Genomic DNA, 20,964 nt, shown 5'->3' on the forward strand with positions numbered 1-20,964 from the left:
CCTCCTTTAATATAAAACGGGGCCAAAACAAGCCCCCTCTCCTGCGCCGTTCTGTACGTCAGGGCTAACGTCTGTAAGAAGTTTACTGACAAACGGTCTCGCTGTCTTCCCGCTGTAAACCGCTCAGCTGGACATTTCTTCCAAACTAAGTGTCCACATGCTGTGCCAGCACATTTTCATATACAGGCGTTGTCCAAGGCTTGTAGAGCATCTGGCAGCGTGCAGCCTAATCTTTGACAGGCACGTAGGTGCCGCCATCATGCAACGTAGGCGTTGCAAATATTTTACGCAATAGGAAGAGTGAGAACCTCATAAAAAATCTTCTTGTATCAGTGTAGAAGATGTCCATTAAAACTCCTGTATATGAAAGAAGAAATGTATAAGTTGGAGAATTAAAATAGGCAACTTTCCCATTTTCAAGATTTTTTCCAAACTACTACTAAAAAAAAAAAAACTCACCTTTTCCCCTCTTTTGCTCACTTCCTCTTCTCTTTTTTATGCCACAGTGGGGAAAAAGTACAAAAAAAGAAAGTGATATGTTTCCCCACAAAGCAGAATATTTTAAGTTTCCCCACAAAGCAGAATATTTTAAAAGGCACCTTTTTGATTTGAGAAATAAAAAGCCGTTATTTATGGTTCTTTGTTTATTATTTGCAAGGGAGACTACTACAGTAATTTAATGTGCTGACTTAGAATAGACCATGGAATTTGACCATGTGATTCATTTATTGAGCTATTATGTTCCGGCTTAGCCTAAAGTTACCTAATTTTGAAATCAAGCTTTCAGTTAAATAGAGAATATGCAACATCCCTAACATTATTGCTCCAGTGATTAATATAAAGTTATACCTTGTTTCTGGTCTCAGTTTAATTTCATTAGCTGGAAGTTAAAACCAGACTTGAGCTGTTTATAAAATCCTACTTTTAGCCTTTGTCCGGAAAGGTGGAAAACATGTCTTTAGGGTGCTCTGATTTGGTTAGAGCGACATAAAAAGAGCTTCATGCGATCATGTAGAAGTTTTGTAAGCAGTATGAATATAAAGCTATCCTATTAAAATCACATTGACTGAGCCGTTAGAAATTAAAGAAATATGATGAACCTGTTATCTCCTGAGCTGCATCACTACTCAAACAAGATACAAGCATCCCAGTTTCTTCCAGCCATAGGACCTGGTGTTTCTCCAAGACAGCCTTTGTTAAAATTCTTGGAAACTGGCTTTAGCCGTCCAAATGGGTGGATACCCATAAGTCTCCCTCTATTCACCAAAACATTTTCAATGTAAACACTCCAAAAAGGGATTCCCCCCTCCCCCCCCCCGACACCACTTTCCTACCTCTCGGTAGAGAGTAGTAATGGGAATTTATAATCTATAATTTGCCAAGGGAAAAAAGAGAAAATTTCCTTTGAAGTCAGTATTCTGCTCAGTGAGACAAACTCAGGCTAATCAAGTCGCTTTCACGTTAAGCACAGTACACATTCTGTACCTTTTGATTGTTTCCTTCTCTACGCAAAGCAGTAGAGCCCAACAACACATATGTCAGTTAATAAGGGGAGACTATGAATGAAAGAAAGAAATATCTGAGGAGGATCATCTTTGAAGCCACAGAGGCAGTTCAAAGTCGCAGGCATCAAACAGTATCATCAATACTTCAGACAGAAAAGTCTAAATCTCGTTTTCAAAACCACCACATCCTTAGGATGTTCAGACAGATTTGGGTTAGGTTTTAATCCCTCAGAACCTATTTCAACCAGAAATATAAAAAAGCACAAGTTGCATTCAACTTGTAGTTTAAATCAGCAGCACAGATTATGTTTGTTCACCACAGATTCACAGACTATGTTAGTAAGGATGTATCCTTCCTGAAATAAGAATGGAGTGTACTTTTTCCTTCAAACGAAAGCAAGAATCGGGTGGATTTATTAGTGTTTAAAAGGACCTATAGGAGATTATCTGAGGTATGTTGTATAGCATGAGTTTTCTTGCTGTTTTGTAATATGGTGTCAAATTTTGGGTGAAGTACCTCTGATGCAGGTTGGAAAGCAGACTGACTGCTGAGCATAAGATCAGGAGTGCTCACTGAGATTCCTGTTCTGAAGGAAACCACTCCTATAGAAAATAACTGTTGGTTTCACTAGCATTATTTTGCAATTTTTCCAGAATTTTTTGAAGCTTTAGAGATTGAGACCTAAAATTATCACAAAATCATGCCATGATAATAGCAAAGTCTAAAATTTGCATCTGAACAAGAACTGATGATTTCCTTTCCCCGAACCATCCTATCCGTTTTAAATAAGGTAGTGACCACTTGTAATCACTCAATAGTTACTAGAAAAGGTAAAACTCACCTTATGCTGTAAAAAAAAGTTTACCTTTTAGACCTGATCATCTTTGCGAACAGTTTTTCATGCAACGAGCAAGGCCCCGAGAACCATTCTTCTGTAATAAAAAATGAGTCAGCACCATTGTTTACAAAATACAGAGTACAGAAATATCCTCCTGTAGTTAATCCACTGGTTCATTCCATCATTCAATCTTGATGGTTTCTCTGGAAGGCAGAGGCTTTTACAAAGGCCTCTGGCGTTGGCAAACGTCCTAGGGAAGAAATTGTAGCCAATTTCTCTCTGCCTCTGCAATTTACTTACAGCTGTATAGGGGAAACCGTCCTGTGAACGGGGATAATTATCCTGGGAGGAACAAGAACTGGTTAGATGCATAGGCAGATACGTGACTGAAAGCTTGTAGCACCCTCTAGCTGGTGTCCTGTGGAGTCTGAACCTGCCTTTCTCCAGCACAACCCAAACGAAGCAGTAGGCACAGGCAACAATACCTCTATCTTACTCTATAAAAACGGTATTTGTATATACACATATCACAAAAGACTTGCGCATTTCAGCCAAAATCTAACAGACAAACCCACCATCATACACAGTCCTCCTTATGTAGTACCTGAAGGTGACTGAGGACAAAACCTCAGAGAAGATACGTCAGAAAGAAAAGAGGGAACGTGCACTAGTAATCTATCTAATACGCAATTTCTGTCTGGTACCGAGTTAGAACTAGATAGCGATGAAAAAAGAGGTAAACAGAGCATCCAATGCACCCGGTTAGCCTCTCATAGCATGTTAGACCACTGAAGTAATTGCAATTGATTAGCGTTTTGTAATAGCAGCTGCTGCTCTGTTCAAAGAGAATCTCTCATTCTGTTTACGTGCGAAGGAGGATTTGTAAACAGAAATGTGAGTCACACAGGTGGAAAGAGGATAGGAATAACAATGCAAAAAGAATCACACAGACATTTGCAGACCAAACTCTCTAGTGAGTCAGGGCTTTGGCTTCAACGTGTTTCCCCTGATTGATTTTTCTGACAATTCCTTATTGGCTAGACCCAACTGCTGTTTCATCACCTGTTCTAGTTTTGCAAAGTAAAACATTTCACATGCGCTCGACTAGCACATTATGTCTACAAGCAGCAGTCCATATTGCTGGTGCTTATATTCAGCAGAACAACAGTAGAAACAGTCAGATCGTTAGATCATATGCGTATAAACTTGCAATCCGGTTCTTTTTAGCAAGGGAACAGGAATTCTATCTAAACCCTTGCGAACATCAGGCACACACTTTCAAGTCCTTCTAAATACACAAGTTACATCCTATGCATTGTTTGCACCACCTGTTTTTCACATTTTTTCACTGGATACAGGAAGATAAAAATTACAGCGAGAAGGAAAGGGAGACAAGGGCTCACTCGTGACAGCAATATGTTCTGTAGTACTGTTATCGCCTCTGGAATCTGTTTTCTGGCTCGACAGCAAAGCTCAGTGTCAGTTTGCATGACTGCTACTTTCAACGTTCTTTCAAACCACTTAGGTTTTGCTGCTATAACATCTCTAACCCTATGTCCAAGAGTCTGATTCTGTTGTACCTCCCCCAAGGAAAATCCAGCGCAAACTGCATTCTGTGGAGGTCACGGGTATTTGCAGGTGCTAATCCTTGCCAGTACAGAATACGTCCATTCAAACACAGGGTGATGCAAGAATGCACAGTAATATCAAGTATCTGTTTCTCACACAAGCAGAAGTCATAGTATGATGGGTCATTCAGTAAATGTCTATATCCAGTATGCTTGTTTTGCATGTCCTCATCACACGTGCGGTGCTCACTCTCCCACGTTCCTGTAAGACAAGGCTGTCTTTAGGCTGGATTCAGAACCTAGAAGCTGCAAATCTTTCCAGTTGCGTGCAGCCTCTCTCAGGTACCTTCTGCGTAACGTTCCCTCCCCGTTCCCTGTCCCCCTCTCCCAAAGGAGAAAATATTTTTGGAGTTGTGTACTGTTCTTGTCCACACTTACTTTTATATCAGTAAACGTCTTCTGAATACGAACCTCAGTTTGTCTGTTCTAGGATAGGGAAAAGAAGAAAAAGTAGATTAGGTCATGTCATGACAAAACGGGGATCAAAGGGCTCAACAATATGAAACAAGCATCAGATGTATGAGGATGTACAGAACAGAGAGAGGATGGGTAGATCCTGAAAGAACTGGAACAGAAATAAACTGGCAGGAGGGATGTGACGGATGACAGGAGGAGTTCAGGAATTGGAACCTGGGAAAAAGTAATGGAGAGATTTTGGGGAAAGGATGTTTTTGGTTGAAAATTACTGATCTGGGAAACAGATGATCTCATGGCACAAAGGAATGGGAATCATGCTATCATAAACGCCAAGCAGAGGCTGCTTTGAAAACTGAGTCAGGCGCTTCAAAGAAGTTATTTTGAATGCAGAGGGCTTACAGTACCGCTCCTGTAAGCATACTTACACCACCCTTTCTGAGGGAAGAAAAAAATCTTAATTTGATCACAAAACATGCAACAAAATTACTTGATGGTTATGGACTTTATATTGTCTGTAACTGGACTATCTCAGGAAGATTTCTTTGTATTTTCTTGCAACCGCAGGTCTTAACTGCTTTGCATCTTATTACTTCACTGCTTAGATGCAGAGCTTACATTTTCACACCTTTTAAGCAAAGTGTAGGAACAACATAGCAAATTAATATAGTTCATCCTGTTTTTTCACGCTCTCGAGGCTTATGACCTAGTTGTGGTTTACCTGTGACAAAACATATCTTTTACATGAGTTCCTGTCTTGCTCTGAAAACAGAGAGTCTCTTACATACTATGTAACGTGACATTTGACTTCTGACAGTAGAGGAGACATTTCTTTTTATTTTCCTAATTCTCTGCAGAAGTTCAACACCTCTTAGATGCTAGGGTAACAAATTAGCGCCATCAGATTGTATTCCTTGCAGAGGGTAAACTCTATCATTATAGTATCCATGAGCAATGCTTCATCACTGGTTGGCTAGTAGGCTACACCTGGTATCAGCCACAGCTATTCACACTACCTCTGCTCGCAGCTGGATGACAGCAGCGCTATCCCACCCGAGTCGGACACCCTCCCCAGTGAGGAAGTTCCAACAAGCGTAGAGAGATGCAGAACACCTCTTCAGTAACACAGACTGCCACAAGCACACCAAACCGGACCACTCGCAAGCTTCCCCCGAGCTTCAGAGAAGTCCTCGTTTGCTAAAATTTCCACAGCTTGTGCCTAGAATAGCTGACCTTTCATGATGTATGTTAGAGTCGCTGCTCTCTGCAGAACATCCAAGGTCTCGTCTGAGCAGGAGGTAGTTTTTTTTTTTTTTTTCTTGAGGACCAGTTCAAAACGGCGGAATGAGCTCCTGCAAGAACTTACCATGGTTACAATCCTAGTCACAAACCATAGTTACAAGTCTTTCTAGCTGCAGCAGTAACTGCAAAGTAGCTCCCCAAATGTAGAAAACAAAACAAAACAACTCTACCAAAAAGAAGCATCCGATGATGATCTCTCCCATGATAACAGCCTGTTAGCAGTTAAAGTCCAAAGGAGCCCAACCGGACTTAGGCATTTCCACTGCAACCACATGGTCCTCTATTTGCCAATGAGTAATTTACAAAATATGTTTCTTATTCTTTCAAAAGTAGCCTTGCAAACAGAAACGCAACCTAGGTCTTTGTTTTAATATAATTTTGGTGGTGAAAGCATGAAGGATAGTTTTCAAGAACAAAATTGATTTTAAAGCCTCTGCTGAATCATTCAGCTGAAACACTTCAAGAACGTCTGCCTTCTTATCACAGCTTTTACAGACCACATCTGAAATATGTTACTTGTTTTGAGGATTAGCATGTACAAGAATGAATGCTACATGCATCTAAGACTTCCCATTTAACTACACCCATAAGTAATGCAAATCCTATTTCTAGTTGTTTTTTTTTTTCACCTCAATTAACTCACGTATGTAATTTCTATCTCCTTTCTTTAACCTTTTGGAAAGCAGAGCTTTTAACACCAAATCACACCTCCACGACTGAAGACTTCTTAAAATTCTCACTTCAGAATTCACCAGTGTACCAACTGTATTATTTTAATTTACTTGTTAGTATATACATTAACACTCAAAAGTGTGATAAAAACAAACAAAAGTAGTTTTTTAATAAACAGCATGTGATACAGACTGCAATGTTAAATAAAAAGCAGACTTTTTACAGTTTCTCATGAACATGAACTACAAAAAGTGTCATAGGATATAGGCCAAACTTTTCTTGTTATTTGAGTAGCATAGCAGAAGGGAAAGAAGATACACAGTTTATTTCTTTTTCTTTTTTCTTTTCTTTTCTTTTTTTTTAAAAAAAAGGATACTGCAAGACTATACTCAATACGACAACACATGCATCTTGCTGTATCTTAAATACTTTTTTGGCCCATTATTACTAAAAATGTCTTGCTTTCTAACTATTATACCACAGGACCTTTATCATAGAGTGACACAAACTAAACATGGCAACATTTCCCCCCCTCTAGTTAGTTGTTATCTCAAGATAATTGTCTCATTTTAAAAAAGACGTTTCAAGTACTTGTGAGTGTTTACTCACTTCTTGGTGCAGCTATCTAACTGCCACTAGCTTCAACAAAATAACACATAGGCATCAAGAGAATGTACCTTCCCGGGCTCTATTTATCCAAAATGCCAACTGCATCCTGGGCTGCCTTAGGAAGAGCGTCACCAGCACGTCGAGGGAGGTGATCCTTCCCCTCTGCTCAGCGCTGGTGAGGCCACATCTGCAGCGCAGGGCTCAGTGCTGGGCTCCCCAATACGAGAGAGACATGGACATACTGCAGTGAGTCCAGTGAAGGGCCATGAAGATGATGAAGGGACTGAAGCATCTGACATACAAGGAGAGGCTGAGAGAGCCGGGACCGTTGAGCCTGGAGAAGGGAAGGCTCAGGGGGAACTTCTCATTGTGTACATACACCTGATGGTGGGAGCAAAGATGACAGAACAAGACTCTTCTCATTGGAGCCAGTGAAAGGACGAGAGGAAATGAAATAGAGGAAATTATTCAAACATTAAGATTTTTTTTTTTTTTCCACTGAGTGTGGTCAAACACTGGAACAGGTTGCCCAGAGCAGTTGTGAACTCTCCTTTCCAGAGATATTCAAAACTTGGCTAGACATGGCCCTGAGGAACCTGCTGTAGTTGACGCTGCTTTGAGCAGAGGGGTTGGGACCAGCTTATCTCCAGAGACGCCTTCCAACCTCAACAATTCCGTGATTTTGTGAAAATTCTTGCAATTTTGGTACCAGGTGCAATAACAAAAACATGTTCAAAACTTCAAGCGTGAGAATCTGGGAAAACAGACTGCAGCGCTACATTATTTGTAGAATCCTTTTCTCTACTATTATCATATACTGAATTTCTTAGAATGCAACTGGATTTTGATATAGTGTATATTGAATATTCACATTTAAAACTTGCAGGGGTGGGAGGGGGGGGACGGGACGGGAAAAGGATGATACTCCTAGATGATGAATTATACATTTATCTTCACAACAAAACATGACAGATTTGGACCATAGTGGCTGTAAGGCAAAAAGAGAACTCATCTCTTTCTCCCTTCTTCCCCCCTCCACAAATAAGACAGCTTTCTAAAACCTGGGCCAGCTGATAATTCAGGAAATATAACACTATTAATAAGGAAATTAAATATATTTAAAACCAAAAAAAAAACAAAGCGGAATGAGATTGCAGCTATGAATATCCATGTTTTGGCCCTCACGGATTAACTGAGCTATAGCAGACGTAAGACTCTTAGGAAATGCAGCTTCTACTTCACTAGGCTCTCTATAAGAATTAGGTCAGGCTTAACCACAATTAATTCAAATACTGGAACAGTTTCCCAACTAAATTTATACAGTTACACGGAACAGAGTATTTCCTAAACCAACTTATACCTACTGGGGAATCAGCACCAGAATTTCAGAGGGAGTCAAGACAGAATGGCGTATTTTTGGCCTTCTTTGTGCTGAATGAACATTGCATCACATACAGAAGTGACAATAAGGACACTTAAACTTAAGACACGTTTATGCAAACCAACAACGAAGCTAACTTCAAAGTACAGGCAGAGCATTGCTTCAGTTAATCTTCTCTGACAAATACTTTATGTGGTTCTTATCCTATCCTTATCATTTTGGAGGTGGTACGAGGGAAGAAACAGGGACAGAGGGATCCAATTCTGGATCGGAGTCAGGAGTGCTAACACAGTAAGACCTCACGTTTTTTAAACTGCGTCCCATAAAGCTCAGAAGTCAAAAAGAATACTGGACTGCAAATACTGTATTAAGAGCAACTACTTTTCCTGAGTGTGGATTTTGCAAGTCTTTATACTATGAAAGAGTTTAAGAGGACAGAGCTTTCTTTAATCCAGCAGGCAACAGAAGTCCCAGAAGTCTTAAAAACAAAAGTAACTATAGACAAGATCACAGTAATCCTGAATTGGAAAGCTGAAAAAGCTAGTTAATAAAGATTTCAAAATACACTGTCAAGTGTTTAATGGGGCAGCTAGTAAACATTCTTCTTGTCAAGAGAACAGCTTTTATACTGAATCATAAATAAACAATCTGGGACTTTTAAGATACGCGTACTCTAATTCTGATTTCATACGCTATTGTGAATCCAGAGTAATTCTAATGAAGTCAGTGTTATATCAGCATAAGTTAAATCAGAATTTCTTAAAGACCAGAGCACCTAAAGATTTGGTTATTGTACACAAACAAAAACCTCTCTAATATGCAGGTTCCAGTTGACTTCCTTAATTAACACAGATGTAAAAAACCCAAATGATCAACGGCAGGTGTAGTGAGCTCCACATTTTGGACAGATAGAGCCTTACCTAAACTGAGACAACTTGCACCGTGAAAAAAGATACAAATTCATTATTTGTATGAAACGTGTATTGCAAAATTAAATTGGGATTCAACGATCTGCAACACAATGTCCACAGCTATATAATATTAAAAAAAAAAAAAAAACCCAAACAACATAAGTGTGGTGGTTCTTCCATTCAAGTAAAACTAAAACAAAAGAAAGAAGCATGGAAGTTAAGAAAAAAATCTTAGAAGCAGCAAATTACAATTTCCTCTGTAATAACACACCATTTTCATTAAATTGAAGTATTGTTGAGATGTCAAAGACATCTATAAAATAATAATTTCAAGTGGCTTTTTGATTTTTGTTTTTTGAATGGGTCCAGCCCAGGCCTGCAACCTGTACAGACATGCACAACAGAAGGAATTCACAATTATTCAGCATAAACATTGGAACATGCTAGTTATAAAATGACAAAGCAAAGAAAATACCTTCAAACTGTTAACAAACATGGGCTACCAACCACTATAGGGCTTTTAACATTTTACATAAAAAGGAAAGTTGTAAAAAAGAAAAAGATTAAAAAAAAAAAAAAAGAAAAACAACTCCAAAACACCAACAGCAGGGTCATCACATACAAAGTTTTCTACATGCTTGGTAATTTCTATATTGCCCATAATATGCAGGCTTATGTCTCCTCCACAAGATGCCAAACCACTAACAAATTTCATTTTATTTAAATGCTTTACTTTTTTTTTTTAAATTATACTGAAAGTGTGATTAACTTATGAAGAAACTACTAATGCACTCCTTCAGAACAGAAAAGCGTGCATATGTAAGTCAATACAGGCGCCTTTTCTGCCACCTTTAGGAAAGCAAAGAATATATTTTCATGAAAAACTAATCAGCAGCAGCCTGTTTTGTCATTAAATCAAACATAGCTTCACAGTTGAAAAAGGTACTGTTTTAAAAGTTGTATTTCACTACATCACCATTACCTAATGGCTTCGTAAGAAAACGCATGGCCCAATCCTGGGCTCCTTGCTCTTGCAGGCCTCCTGCAAAGTTTTGCAGGAGCAAGGTATTCAGTTTCAATTCAAACTTGAAATAAACTTAGTGTTTTGTGCAGCTGATTCTCAGAGTAAAGGGAGTATTTTCAAATCTCCTTTAAGTGTCAATAGTTTAAAAAATTATTACAAATTTACATTCCAAGCCATCTCTATAAAACTCCAGAGCTCAGTTACAGGTGCTTTCACAGTCTGCAAGCAGATCTTATTTCTGAAGCCAAGCAGAGATGACATCCTCTCATTTACACCAATCTAGGTCAGTAGTAACTCCACTATCTTCAGGGAAGTTACATCAGCACAAAACTGGTGTAACAGAAGAATGTAATCTGGCTTTAAATGCCTTGTTTTCCTTTTGGAAAAAAGGATTTTTTTCTGCTGAAACATTACGTTTTTCAAATGTCCGTCTTGGTTATGGTGAGAACAGTTGCTTAAAGCCCGTGATATTCTCATACTGTTTTTGTTTTTTTTAAACACTATAATTACCCCAAATCATATAATGTCTATATCAGTATGAAGTTTCCTTTCTTCTACCAGTTGATGTCCATAAGAACGTCTACAGCTTGTGCACAGCGTTTAATTGCAGTAACTTTCAGAAACAGAGCCTGATTCCTCATACCTTTCAGTTTGTGCAAAAAGGGTGCAAAACACTCTATGCTTGAATTAAAGACATTTATACCCACACTGACAGAAGTAAATGGCTAGGAAAGGGCTGAGTACAAGAAAAGTTGGGCTCATAAGATCCAATAAATTTGCATGGACCTGTCCAGATTGAATAAGGCTGTCTCTTACATAACGAAAGCCAAACATTGTTTCAATATCAGATAAATAAGGATAATACAGCACTTGATGTGGCATTTGTGTAACACTTTTACTGTTAAATTAAAGAGCTACAGCCAACAGGGTTTCAGATTTTGAACTAAACAGAATTTAAACTAACTGAAACTAAGCCATGTTTTAAAAGAGCTAAAACAATAGTGTTGACTGCAAAGTAGTACATAGAAGGGTAGTGTGTTCTAGAAACTATGATCAAGGTTAGCAGGAGTGAAAAAAATTCATACGAACCAAAAGGCGTATGTAACAGTCAATAAAGAGCAACGGGAAGTCCGCTGGACTTCTCCAAAACGTTTAGTAGAACTAAGGAAATAAAACTTCACATTCCCTGTACTATTCTTGGAACTTGTGTAGTTTTCACAAAAACAGGTTCCCCCCACTCCAACACTGTCAAGTATCTGTGTGTACAGTAATTAACTGCAGGATCTTGACTCTGAAAGTGTCTTGAAAGACCAAAGTCTTGGCTTTATAATCCCCAAAGTCTTTCATAATGTAATCGATTGCACATTTTTAATATATTACAATTTGCTAAATGAAGCCAACCACTCATTACCTCATCAGTACAGCCTGCACAAAGTACAGTTAATTTATATACTTATATGCTAATCTAACACCAGCCGTCAGCATATTTTATATTACATGTGGTATTGCACTTACTGAGCGGCACCTGTGTGTGTCTGCAAGTGAACGAGCTGAACCCCCGAAAGCTCCAGACCTTTGGAATTCGCTCCAAGTGCTGCAGATCTAGCACGTTTAAAACGCTGGGGTAAACAACACCCTCAGAACCATGGGTTTCACTAATTAAAAAAACCTGTTTGATAATTAGGAAAACAGTCCTACCTGTAGTTGTGCATAAGGGCAATCTGGAATCCTCGGTACTCTGAATAGTTTCAAAAAGTGGTGCCAATTTAATTGATTGCACACATCATATTGTGTTAAGAGGACAACAACTAGATTTACAAATATACATTATACACACACGCGCACACACACGCGCACACACAAAACAGACAAAGCTATAAAATGTTAGGTAACTCCACATGCTTTGAGCTAGCCAGCGCATTTGCCGTATGTTGAACTGCTTATTGATCGTATTGAAAAACTAAACAATTATTTCTGATGTACTGGTTACTGGATTAAACAATCACTTCCAAAGGAGGAAGAAAGAGGAGAAATGGTGGACCCAAAGACTGAGGGTTTAAACGTACGTTCCTTGAATAGCCAGCATATAACTTCAGTAATGTGAAGACTATTGCCCAAAATTTTTTGAAGAGGCTTAGGCCAAGTTCACCTCTGGCACTAGTGGGTGTGTCTCCCACTACTTCAATGGTACTTGTGTCCTCTTTCACCAGGGTTGAATTTGGTCCTAGGAGTATATCTGGTCACCCTCAGTGACGTTAATGGAAACGGGAGTCTTGGACAGATAGAACTGGGCTGCAAAATTAAAAGAGTGACTATGGGACAAATCATGTAAATAAAGAATATATATTAATAATAGTTCCTATTATATAAATAGCCTTTATAAAAAAATAATCTTTCAATAATTTTAATAACTCACCTTTCTTTAGGCTCTGGAAAACATGTATGAAAAAAATCTATTCAGTTCAAGTTAGATTAAAGCAAACCTAAGATGAACACTACAACTCTTTGTTGCACTAAACCCAATTCTGACCGTTCAATTTCCAGGTTAGTCAGGTTTTTGGGATGAAGGGGATGAGAGTTTCTTTGTGAAGGTATGAATTGCACCCCTAGAAACACTGAGCAGAAGAAATACCATATTGAATGGGCCTATTTCCTACTGCTTTCAGAAACTGTGCAGATGACGGACCCAGAAATCAAAGGGTCATCTAAACCCCATATATGTTAATGCCTCCAAGCACATTTAAAAGGCACTGTCCCTTCACTGTTATTTTAAGATCTTTGAGCTTAAAACTCCTTCCCTTTAAACTATGCTGCATCTAAAAAAGACTCACTGTCACTTGAGTTCTCTTTCCACTCTTCTCAATCCAGCATAGTCTTTACCTGTTGTACCAGATCTAAGGTAATATATGATGGACTCTTTTGCACGCTAGCGCTATTTTCTTTCTCCTTCTAATTTATCCTATCACATGAAAAAAGGAAACATTCGTCCAAGTTTACCTTTTTGGGCTTAAGGCATAACATCAAGTCACACATCCTACTAAAGCTTAATTTTTGAAGTGTACAATTTTAGTGCTATCTGAAACCCTGTTTTACATTATTTTTCGACAATTGTCTGAACAGTTCAACTCTTTTCTTGCTGTCAGTTCTAATGTCATTCGTGGTTTGTGCAATTCCTATGCAACCAGTCTTTGCTGCTAACAAACAGGTTTTAACAGTGCAGTACCCCCAAAGCGGGCTATCAGTTCTTGTTTTCTTTGCTTTCATTTCAGTTCAAGGCATGTTGCTTTATTGTGTGGAAGATCCAGTCCATTTTTGTTGTCCAGCCACCATGGTGAGCATCATTCATTTGCTTCATGAAATACTCAAGAGCTTCCTGCTCAGTTTTGTCCAATGCAAGAGTCTTTCGAATGTATGCAATATCATCAAAAGACTGCAGTTCTGGCATTCCTGAGCCAAGCATCATGGAGAATAGATTTATGAAGAGATTGGCATGCTGCCGAATTGCTAGATAAGCTTTATAACACATCTCCTGAAACCTACAGAAGAAAAAGAATCGACTCAGTTTATTGTCTTAATAGATGCGTATTTCTTTTTCACCTCCAAAAAAAAAAATGGTTTAAGGCAACCAGACCACAAAAGTTAGACATTTTCAGTCTAACAAGAATACCACAACGTTGCTTAAAAAGGCGTCCTCATCTTCCAGTTCAGTTGATCTTAATTTCTGTAAGACTTAGTCATGTCAAACTAGCACAAAATACACAGTCAAACTGAAGACAGGCTTTCTATCCTAAATGCTCATTTGCAGTTCATGCAAGTGGTCAACATACACACTTACAGGAGTTCACAGAGCCATTTTAGTTATTGTCACTGACAGTTTGAGGACCCTCAGATTTCAAGGAGTTCTCCTGGCTCCTGAACAAGGAGTCCCTCTGCGCTGCAAGCACACAGCTTTCCTAGTTACCATCAGTGACACGCACACTGAGACACGCTTCCTCCTCTCCTGGCTCTCTGTTACCAGCTCTCCTAGTGGCCTGCAGTTTTATGGGTAGCGTACCACTAGTGACTGTTGCTCCTTAGACACTCTGGAGAACGTGCTGTATCACAGCACCCAGTGAGAACGCAAGTTTATGCTGAAATCACTAACTCAAGTCAGGTTAAAGCAAAAGTGCAAATAAAGCTTTGCTGCAGCATTCAAATGGACAACATAATTAAAATATTTTAAAAACTGTCTTTTCTGTTTTCCATACAACATAATGAATTTAAGATTAAAGTTGGGACGTCTCAAAGCCAATCTCTGGAAAGACAGGTAATAGAAAAGACTACAGCAACAGAAAATGTTTTCAGTTCTCCTTTCTTAGCACATTCTGCAAAATGTCAGAAACTACACACGCCAGCTGGAGAGCTGATATCACAGGGGCCACAGGAGAGAGAAGCATTGTCGAGTGACCAGCACGGCTCCCGGGCATGCAGCAAGACGCCGGTGAGCATGCGCGACACTTAAGAAGTCTCAGTTTGTGCAGTTACGCAATCCCAAGAGGATTTTGTTTTAAGCACCAATACAAAAAAGTTCAGCCTTTTAAAAATACATCTTTATTCACATGTGTGCTGACCCAGCAGAGCTAAATTAAGATAGGTCTTATGAAACGGAGGCTGTGCGAGTGCTAAGACATTGTATGAAGACCACCTGCTGATTTACGAGTGAATGGCTGATCTTCAACTAAATTACAACATAACCATTACAACCCAATTATAATAATAAATTTTCAGATTATGAAAGGTCACCAGTAGCAAAGTGCATTTTAGACACAAAATACTCTGAAAGTTAGATGCTTAATAAAAAGGGCTGGCTCACCTTTCAAACTCCCTTGTTTTGGTACATTCTTGGGCTCCTTTACTAATCACTATTAAAAAGTCTTGCGTTAAGACAAACGGCACACGTTCTCTTTTATAACCAAATTTTTTCTTCTTGTGGTCAAGGAAGTGCCCAAAATCTATGTGAAACAGCTTGGAAAGACAGAATGGTATATTAAAATTAATAATTCCTTGTTTAAACAAAATCACAGTAAAATTTGCTCATTTAGTTTTAATTTGGATGGATCTTTTAAACAAACTGATATCCAAGTGAGAGATGACATTAGCCTATGCTCTTGCAGAAAGGTATCTTACTTGTCCATCATCTTTCACCATGATGTTACTATTGTGTCGATCACCAATGCCCAGTATAAAGGTAGCAACACAGTAGCCGGCACAAGAACGTGTGAACAAGTCAATAGCTGCATCGTACCTATTGAAAACAAACAAAGGAGATATTTTCCTACAGATATTCTAATACTACAGAAGTGCAAAAAGAACATCTTTTTAGGGAGGGACCAACTTCGACTATCTACGCTCAGTGACGTATAGAGTTTCTGGGCTTTATCACTGAATCACACAAAGTAAGGAAGAAATTCAGCATACTGGAAAAACAGAAGTATTTACAGTTAGATCACAGAGCAGTCAACTAGCCATTAAAGCAACTGTCTTTCTTTTGAAGCAGGCGTTTTTATTTTGATGAGCTACTGCTAAAATACCGACTTAAGCTATATCTTAATAATTTCTCTACATCCAACTATGGCTTTACTAAGAAGTCACGCAACAAACTCAAACTCATTAAAGGCGCTACAAGCAGGAGTACTAGGCAAACAAGAGGGCAGGTGAAAATACAGACAGACATAATTTCCCACTGGATGAACTTTAGTTCTCTTGAAGTTTCCATCAAAGAGAGTAAATGAACAGGAAAACACACACAAGAAAATCTCACATTTCTCCTTTGTTCTTGTCCTTGAGCCACTGATGTAACGTATGGCTGTTGAACTGCAACGCTCCCTTTAAGCCTCCTTTACACTGAATCTGCATGATTGTATGAGAGCTCCTCACTACCTCAATAAGTCCCACGCAGTCACCAATAGACAAACAACCATAAGGCAACATCCTGAAAGAGAAAAATAATTTCTAAGGAGCAGGTTTTAAAACAGCCAGCATGTTAATAGCATGGATCAGGCACGTTTAATAATCCTTACCAGGTAAGTGCCACCCATTACTGATTTTAGGATATAAAAATCTGTTTTAACGTTTTTAGGTGTATTATCATTAGTCTTGTGGAAAAGAAGTTTCCTTTTTAGGCTGAAAGTGTCATCCCTACAGAGGAAAACATCCTTCTAGGTATGCTGGAATATCCAAGTTGTTTGTGATACCAAGGTAGAAAAAAACTATTGAGGCTTTGTACTAGACCTGAGAATCTACGGAACACCAGCACAGTGAGCAACTAGAGGCAGGGCCAATTGCTGCTGTTGCCATGGACAGGGGCTTCGCCACTGTGGAGTAACAACAGTTAATTTTCACATGCTAAAAGTACATAAAGTACATTCATATCTACCTACCATTACATTTTGGGATAAAGGCCTGATTTGGAGGTCGAAGAAAAACAGTGAGACCAGTCTGTGTTCTTAAGGATGTAGCATCAACTTTGGACTGTTAGCAAACAGACTGTCTGTACCCTAAGAGGAGCCCACTGAGACAGACAGTTTAGTGACTTAGCAAAGAGAGATCGCTAGTGGGAAGAGGCACAGTTTCTACATCTTCATTTTCTTTGTTCCACCGTTAATCTGTAGGTTGAGATTCTACCAGCTGCCTCATCTGCATACTCATTTCAGTTTAGCAGAGGGACAGCTGGCCGATGGTCTTTTTTTTTTTTTTTTTTTTTTTTTTTTTTAAAGCAGCCTGTCACTTACACCTATTCAGCTTCTCTCCTGAATATCCATGCTGCCTCTTTAAAAGCAATGACGGCCAGAGGTAAGGGAGAATGTAATTTTGCAGATTCGAACAGCCGGCTGTTCGTCAAGACAGTGGGGTGCTGGTGTGCACTGTAACTGCAAACCATGTTCTTGGACAAAGCCAGAATTCTGTCACCCATCACGATATTAGAGATGAAGCGGTCACTCAGATGCACAAGAAATGATACAGACCAATGGGGCCTCTGGTCTCCACGATCAGGGAATGAGAACTGTTGGGTGCATCGTAGAACATACTTGGTTCCACAGTGCAGAGGCAGCTTTGTTACAGCGCCACCTCCTCCAAAAAAAATTGACCGTGCAGCAAACACATTTGGAAGCATTACCTAGCCAGCCTCAGTTTTCCAAAAGCCGACTAGTTTATAACTGAACGGTATTCTGCAGAGGCTGCTATATCCAGGGACTGTTTTGAGGTGGACGAACTTCATGCATATCAGACTGGATAGTACCTACTTTGCTTACTGAAATGAAGATCCTAACTACAAGGGCATCCTTCTACAAACCTGAAGATCTCTCACCAATCCTAAAACTTCAACTGAGGGTGCAGGCTTTGCAGCTAGTTTACAAGAAGGAGGCAGTAAAAGAACTAAACTACAATGGATGAAGCTTGCTTAGGTTTACAGGATTTAATAGAGACAAGAGGGCATGGAAGAGCTGTATGTTTAAGATGGGCCACAGGACAAGAGGGAGCAGAATTAGGCTAGTCATCGCTCAACAGCAGGGTTGTGAGTGTGGCGATTTGTCCAAAGCAAATCCTAGAGATACGGTCAGCAGCCCGTAGAGCGGCTGCTAAGTGTTAGCTCTTGTAGCCATTCCTGGTATATAGATCCCCCACAGTAAGTGACTTGAATGACTCTAAAGTGTTTTTCAAATAAGACCTTCACTGCACAGAAACCAGGAGTTTTGCTAGCTGAAGGTTCTACAAATTGCTTTGACATGCGCAGACATACCTATTTGTTGCGTTACATCTATTACCCTTGGGAGAACAGAAGTAATCTCTAGTAACAAAGCAACGCAAAAAACGTTTAGAACAGCGTTACTTTAGAATGCTTACCGAAGATCAAGACCCTGATTTTGCCAGATGTTTTCCATAATTCTAATTATCTGAAGCGTCAGCATGTCCTGACGTAAGTCTGCAATAGTCAAATACATAAAGAGATTGCAAGTTTCATAACATCAGAACAAGAACACTTTGTAACATATTTTATTTCCTTCTCACAAAATATTTCTAAAGAAAATGAGGCTTGCCTCGTTCAGCATAGGTTTTATTCTCTCAATAACAAGAAAGAAAAGCAGCTTTTAAATAGTTGAGAATGAATATAAATTTGTAGTAGTGATTTCAAAGTTGTTTAAAAACACATACTAAAAACATGACAACGGAACTGCCAGGTCAACCAGCTATATTATGATACAGCTCTAGTATCTTGAAGATATTTTCATATATGAAAACAAAATATTAAATGAGATCAGCTTCCACCTCCATAAACTGATCTTATAAAAAAAAAATGTGGCATGTGAAAATTCTCATATTTTTCATATGAAAAATAGCATATAGAAAACAGATTTTAAAGAGTTCAAAAAAAAAAAAAACAAAAAAACAACCAAACCCACAAAAAGCATCTTGGAACACACATAGTTTCTACATGCCTTTGAGACAAATATTTATTCGTTCATGCTAAATTTCTCTGGAAAATAATATCACTTCGCTCAGATGATTTTTTAAAATTTCTTCAATAAATGTATTTTATATGCTCAGAAAAAATACTAGACAGTAGGCTAACAAAGTAAGTATTGAAAAAACACGCAGAATTTGGAATACAATTCTTTTGCCTTACCATCTCCATTTTTAAAGATTATTTCGTTGTTCTGAAATAACAATTCAGACATAATATCTGGGTTTTCCCAGTTCAACCACAGGGGCCTTTTTGCAGACGACATTATCCTGCACTCCTCAAGCCTACCAAAAGAGATAAGATTTGTATGAAATAGGCATAATTTCATTCTCATACCATGTTTCTGTAATACTACTATATTCTCACTGTTTCCTTCCAACTGCTTGAACTAGTATCAAATTACAGATGCACGAGTAACCCACAACCAGCAAATTTTATTTTAACCCGAAACTTAAAATGATAACTGCAATGCTACTCATTTGCTAAACCCAGAAGACGACCTGGCTATATTGTAAATTTTCCTTTGGTGCTGTGTGTCTCCTTACAAACGGAAAAAAGACTGTAGTTCACATCACCTTACAGAAAAACAGTTATTGTCCTCTAGTCTGTTAAAGCATTACTCTGAAACTGCTTCACTCTTTACAAATTAGTCTGCTACAAATTTTATTCAGGTAACTTTGAAGGTACTGACAGCATTTATTTAAATATCTGAAAAAATTTCAGAAAAGATGACCATACCGAAGATTTCCCAGTTGATGAGCAGGATTAAGAGGAGAGATAAAGCCTTGTAAAGCATCCATAAAATCTGGTCGCCTCATTTGTTCAACAAGAAACTTCATCTGCACCTGATAAATAATCACATTCGTGTTTTGAGAACACTGATTACATGGAAGTGAAGGTAAGTATTAGATTTCATCTTTGCTTAAAGCATGTTTTTTGTGCAGTGCCAACATAAGCAACTCCACTTAGCCACATATTACTCAAATTGAAACCATTAACTTTAGTTCTATTGCCTTAAGAAGTAGACAATGGCAATGCACACAGAAATTACAGCTTCTAAGATAACATACTGTCTAAGATAACATACTGTCTATGATAACATTCTGTCTATGATAACATTCTGTCTAAGATAACATACTGTCTACTAACGTGAGCAGTATTCGTACTCTTCTGGTTAACCAAATAAAACAGTTTTGGTAATTCCTACTACTCAAGAGCAACAGTTTTGGTATGTGGACAGCTTATAATACCTTCTGGGTCTCATCTTTTTTTTCCTGCTTGAGAATATCTGTGAGGTTAATCAACTTCTCCATAGCCTCCACCTGCCTGCTCAGATGCTTTAGGTACATTCCACACGCTCGACAATAGGACTCCAGAAGTAAACCAAACCTCTGACTTACAGTTTTATTGTGCATTTCAGACCTACACAGAGAGGAAGAACAGTTATAGCTTAAAGACAAGACCACTCACAGGTGCCAGAATGAAGCTATGCCTGTAACCTCTTCCTGCAGATTGCTTATGGGTCCTTCTTCTCAGGTTAAGTAACTCACGTTGACCTCCTGCAACTCATCTTATTCTGCCTGGACTGACCAGGCTTCAAGACCTCTTCCAACTCATTCAGCACAGTTTGCATGTTTTTTCCTTCTGCAGCCCACCCCTTTCCTTCTTGCTCCATCCTGTCCTTCTCTGCTACTTGCCTTTATTCAAAACCTCTGCTTCTCAGAGACTCCATACTTAGCCTCAAGCTTTCAGTTCAAGCTCAAGGTTTCTTGCTGAGAGCAAGGCTCAACTCTCTCATTTCTCCCGTCTCGTTTAGCTAATCCCAGTCTGTGGCCCTTTTAGCTTCCTTGTTCTTACCTACTCCCAGTCTTCCTACAGTCCTAAAATTCATCCCCTCCTGCATGTTAATCAGGCAGCTTCTTCTATTACCCTTGCCAAGTACCAGCAAAAGTAGGAAACAACTGAAAACACAACAAAGGTTCCTTGCTTCCATTTCCGTGCCTGACCACACCTTAGCTTAGAACAGCATTTTTAGATGAAACTACATACAATCCAGTAAGGTGCAGGCTGATTTATGCTTAGCCTTATCAACATTAGGAACTATAAAAGGCCAAGTTATACTTGGTAAGGAAGGAACCTTGACAAATGATAGCTGTCAAGCTCTATGAAGTCTTTA

General features: G+C 38.9%; 1 protein-coding gene and 1 long non-coding RNA gene across 3 annotated transcripts in view; one reads left to right on the forward strand and one right to left on the reverse strand.

The window, feature by feature from the left end:
• Window positions 1-20,964, forward strand: part of LOC138068222 (uncharacterized) — a 29,276-nt gene that overhangs the window by 1,329 nt on the left and 6,983 nt on the right. Inside the window, exons 1-3 of one of the 2 annotated variants that reach the window (XR_011142929.1) lie at window positions 13,555-13,616; window positions 19,512-19,686; window positions 20,209-20,324. This is a non-coding gene — a long non-coding RNA (uncharacterized lncRNA). Of the gene's footprint in view, window positions 1-13,554; window positions 13,617-19,511; window positions 19,687-20,208; window positions 20,325-20,964 lie in introns of those variants that run through there. The other variant, XR_011142928.1, reaches the window with a different exon arrangement.
• Window positions 6,500-20,964, reverse strand: part of PIK3CA (phosphatidylinositol-4,5-bisphosphate 3-kinase catalytic subunit alpha) — a 50,010-nt gene continuing 35,545 nt past the window's right edge. Inside the window, exons 14-21 of the mRNA XM_068955053.1 lie at window positions 20,039-20,210; window positions 19,527-19,633; window positions 18,951-19,072; window positions 18,170-18,248; window positions 16,086-16,256; window positions 15,452-15,569; window positions 15,138-15,289; window positions 6,500-13,821 (exon numbers count right to left, since the gene is read on the reverse strand). Coding sequence (XP_068811154.1) covers window positions 13,551-13,821; window positions 15,138-15,289; window positions 15,452-15,569; window positions 16,086-16,256; window positions 18,170-18,248; window positions 18,951-19,072; window positions 19,527-19,633; window positions 20,039-20,210 — 1,192 coding nt within the window. The 3' untranslated portion in view covers window positions 6,500-13,550. The remainder of the gene's footprint in view (window positions 13,822-15,137; window positions 15,290-15,451; window positions 15,570-16,085; window positions 16,257-18,169; window positions 18,249-18,950; window positions 19,073-19,526; window positions 19,634-20,038; window positions 20,211-20,964) is intronic.

The sequence above is a fragment of the Struthio camelus genome, chromosome 9 (genome assembly GCF_040807025.1).
Source record: "Struthio camelus isolate bStrCam1 chromosome 9, bStrCam1.hap1, whole genome shotgun sequence".
Lineage (NCBI taxonomy): Eukaryota > Metazoa > Chordata > Aves > Struthioniformes > Struthionidae > Struthio > Struthio camelus.